The sequence below is a fragment of the Engraulis encrasicolus genome, unplaced genomic scaffold, assembly GCF_034702125.1.
Source record: "Engraulis encrasicolus isolate BLACKSEA-1 unplaced genomic scaffold, IST_EnEncr_1.0 scaffold_47_np1212, whole genome shotgun sequence".
In the NCBI taxonomy this organism is placed as follows: domain Eukaryota; kingdom Metazoa; phylum Chordata; class Actinopteri; order Clupeiformes; family Engraulidae; genus Engraulis; species Engraulis encrasicolus.
In genome coordinates, this window is record NW_026945786.1 from 684,599 (window position 1) to 688,627 (window position 4,029).

Sequence of the window (4,029 nt, forward strand, 5' to 3'; positions counted from 1 at the left end):
TGTATACTGATGACAGTGTTGTCCACACATGGTAGAAGTTGTAAGCACACTGACACAAATACTCACTAAGGTTACCAAGTGTCTGACCAGCTCTTGTCTAACACTTAATACTGATAAAGCGGTCACTATGTTTTTTAAAAATAGATGCAAACTAAATCCTGTACCAAACGTATATGTAAATGGAAAACAATTGAAAAATGTTGATGAGTTTAAATATTTAGGAGTGACCTAGGATTCCACATTAACTTTTAAAGGGGTATGCCACTATTTTGGGGCTCAGTACTGTTAAAATCCCTGCCCTAGGTTTAGTAAGGAGGAAATTGGTCCTATTTTTCACATCAGTGGCTGTCTTGTTTTAGACTCCCTCTGGAAGGCGAAATGTAGCTAAGCTAGCGAGAGTCAATGTAAACACGTAGCACCACCCACTACACATGATTTGAGAAACATTTTTTTTTACTCCTAATTGACTGGCGATACACGCTCGCTTATACCGAGTACACATAGCAAAAAAGGTCTCCTAATTGCCGTCTTGGCAGTTGGGATTGTTGGGACTATTTTTTGCTGACCGCGAGCCGTGTAGAGTTTTACATGCCGGATTACTGCTGCTCCACAACAGCGAGCTGGACTGACAGGGAAGTTGAATCAGCTGCTTGAATAAATGTAGGCCTATACATTTATATGTATTATTTATTTATGCAATGTTACCATGTAAACAGTATAACAGTAGGAGGCAATTAACCATGCAAAGGTATTATGTGGCCCAGAACAATTCGACAAGTATGTGGCTGGCATGTTTGACATTGCCACACCGATTCTGCAGCTGCATCCAAACTACCTCTTGGCTGAACCGAACACCACCAGAAGTTAGCACGGAGAACATCACAAATTACTACTGCTCCACTAGCTGACGAGCTGGGCTGTCAACGAGGAAGTTGAATCAGCTGTCAGAGCTAGAATACACTGCTCCCGTTGCTCAAGTTCGAATAAGTACAGTATGCCAATGTAAATAGATGTGTGCATACAGTAGTCTAGATCCATGTATAGATTTTGTGTCCCACCATAGCACAACTTCGAAAAGAGCTGCGAGACGAGCGCAGCTATTGAAGTCATTCTTATTGTGGCTAGTGGCAGTAGGCAGCTTTCAGTAGTCATACTCTGCGCTAAAAATGAATACCGGTAGCCCAGCTTTCCAGATTGTCAGCTATGACGGAAAGCTATGGCCAAATTATTATTCTGTTCTCTGAATCAACAGAACAATAGGGAAGAGGGGGACAACACAACGCCTTTCTTGGGTTAGGCTACTGTTCAGACGTGATACGCATTGACTACATCGAGGGAAATGTACAAGCTGTGTGAAAATACCACAATACTTACGGTCTGAGGCTTGTAAACGGAACAACGGTGTCCTTCAACTTTTGAGTTGATCCCGCAGAAAAGAGCATGTGAAATGTGTAATAAACAATGAATCACATCCACAATCAGTGTAATTCCTCTTCAATAATCTCCGGAAGATATGGCCCATTTTGATACAATCCACAAAGCAGCCACAATCGTAATGAAGTAAACTCCCGATCGAAGGTGGCTCATCTTGATACATGTCAGCTCAGACAAACAACATCTCCGTTGTTAGTAGCCTTGCCTAATTGTAAATCTTGCAGTGTTACCACCATGCTAACTTCTGGTGGCCGGTTCAGCCAAGAGAGCTAGTATTTTGGTCCAGCATCATTGTCTAAATGTCAGACATGCCAGCCTTTATTTTTCAGTTAAATTGTGCTGGTTCACATAAAAGTCTTTGCATGGTTGCATGTAATTTCCTCCTACTGTTATACGGTTTTCATGGGCATACTAAATAAATAATGAAGATAAATGTATTAATACATTTAAACGTGAGCAGCTGATTCAACTTCCTTGTCAGCCCAGCTCGGCATGTAAAAGTCTGCACGGCTGCGGTCAGCAAAAATGAGTCCCAACAATCCCAACTGCCAAGACGGCAATTAGGAGACTTTTTTTGTTATGTGTACTCGGTATAAACAAGCGTGTATCGCGAGTCAATTAGGAGTTAAAAAAAATGTTTCTCAAATCATGTGTAGTGGGTGGTGCTACGTGTTTACATTGACTCTCGCTAGCTTAGCTACATTTCGCCTTCCAGAGGGAATCTATAACAAGACAGCCACTAAGGTGAAAAATAGGACCAATTTCCTCCTTACTAAACCTAGGGCAGTGATTTTAACAGTACTTAGCCCCAAAATAGTGGCATACCCCTTTAAGAAACACATTAAGAAACTGGGCAACACTCTGAAATATAGCATAGCAAATTTTAGACATATTCGCAATTCTTTAACTATTGATGCTGCTAAGACCTATGTAAATGCCATGATAATGTCTCATTTACACTATTGTATGTCAAGCTGGTCCCAGGCTAACAAGACTACCATGAAATCCATCGAATCACAAACAAGCTATTAAAGTTTTGGACAGACGTCCATCTCAATTTCACCACTGTGCTGGACAAATATAACTTGCTAAATTTTGACAACATAATTTTATATTCTGATGTGCGCCTTGTGCACAAAATCATTCACAATTCCGCTCCACCACCTCTGAAAACCTTCATCCATCCTGAACAAATTAGCAGAAGAACTACATCAACCATCAGAGGAAACTGTATCCTCTCAAGCCGGGTAACAGCATTTTCGCAATCTGCTTTTTCATTCAGAGCAACGAAACAATGGTGTGTGTGTGTGTGTGTGTGTGTGTGTGTGTGTGTGTGTGTGTGTGTGTGTGTGTGTGTGTGTGTGTGTCTCTCTCTCACACACACACACACACACACACACACACACACACACACACACACACACACACACACACACACACACACACACACACACACACACACACACACACACACACACACACACACACACACACACACACACACACACACACACAGAGAAATAAAACCCTGTTTGTATCTTGTCTTCTCCTCCTCCAGATTCCTGTCACTTCACTCTGGATCCAAACACAGCATACAGAGCCCTCCATCTGTCTGAGGGGAACAGGAGGGTGGAGTGTAGACCTGGGGCCCAGTCATATCCTGATCATCCAGACAGATTTTCTACGTGGTTTCAGGTGCTGTGTAGAGAGGGTGTGTCTTCACGCTGCTACTGGGAGGTTGAGTGGAGTGGTGTGAATGTTGAAATAGCAGTGGCATATAAAAGCATCAGCAGGAAAGGAGAGGGTTATATGAGTGGGTTTGGATATAATGATCAGTCCTGGAGTCTGTACCACTCCATCATCAGCTCCTCTTTCTGGCACAATAATAAAGAGACTAAACTCCCTCTAGTGGCCAGCTCCAGAATAGGAGTGTATGTGGATCACAGGGCAGGAACTCTGGCCTTCTACAGCATCTCTGGAGACACAATGACCCTCCTGCACAGAGTCCACACCACATTCACACACACTCTCTACCCTGGGTTTTATGTAGATAGTAGATCATCAGTGAAGCTGTTGTAAATTCTGCTCCTGTGGGGCCTCTGCATTCCCCCACACTCTCTCTCTCTCTCTCTCTCTCTCTCTCTCTCTCTCTCTCTCTCTCTCTCTCTCTCTCTCTCTCTCTCTCTCTCTCTCTCTCTCTCTCTCTCTCTCTCTCTCTCTCTCTCTCTCTCTCCCCACACACACTATTCACCACACCATGGATCATCAGTGAAGCTGTTGTGAGGCTCCTACATGCTGCTCCTGTGGGTCATTCAGAACACACACACACACACACACACACGCACACGCACACGCACACGCACACGCACACACACGCACACACACACATACACAGGTTCAGCTACAAGCATAGGCCAGGCCTAAGTTTCAATTTAAATGTTAATGTCACCACGGCTGTGTTTGTGTGACATGTTGCCATGCACATTTCATGTCACACACACACACACACACACACACACAGACACACACACACACACACAGACACACACACACACACACACATACATACACACACATAGACACCGAATTAGGGTG

The 4,029-nt window shown here is 43.6% G+C and overlaps 1 protein-coding gene across 1 annotated transcript in view; it reads left to right on the plus strand.

Annotated features, from left to right (window-relative positions):
* LOC134444237 (tripartite motif-containing protein 16-like protein) overlaps positions 1-3,513 on the plus strand; it is a 9,217-nt gene extending 5,704 nt beyond the window's left edge. Inside the window, exon 6 of the mRNA XM_063193602.1 lies at positions 2,993-3,513. Within this exon, the coding sequence (XP_063049672.1) occupies positions 2,993-3,513 (521 nt within the window). The remainder of the gene's footprint in view (positions 1-2,992) is intronic.
* Positions 3,514-4,029: the final 516 nt, after the last annotated feature.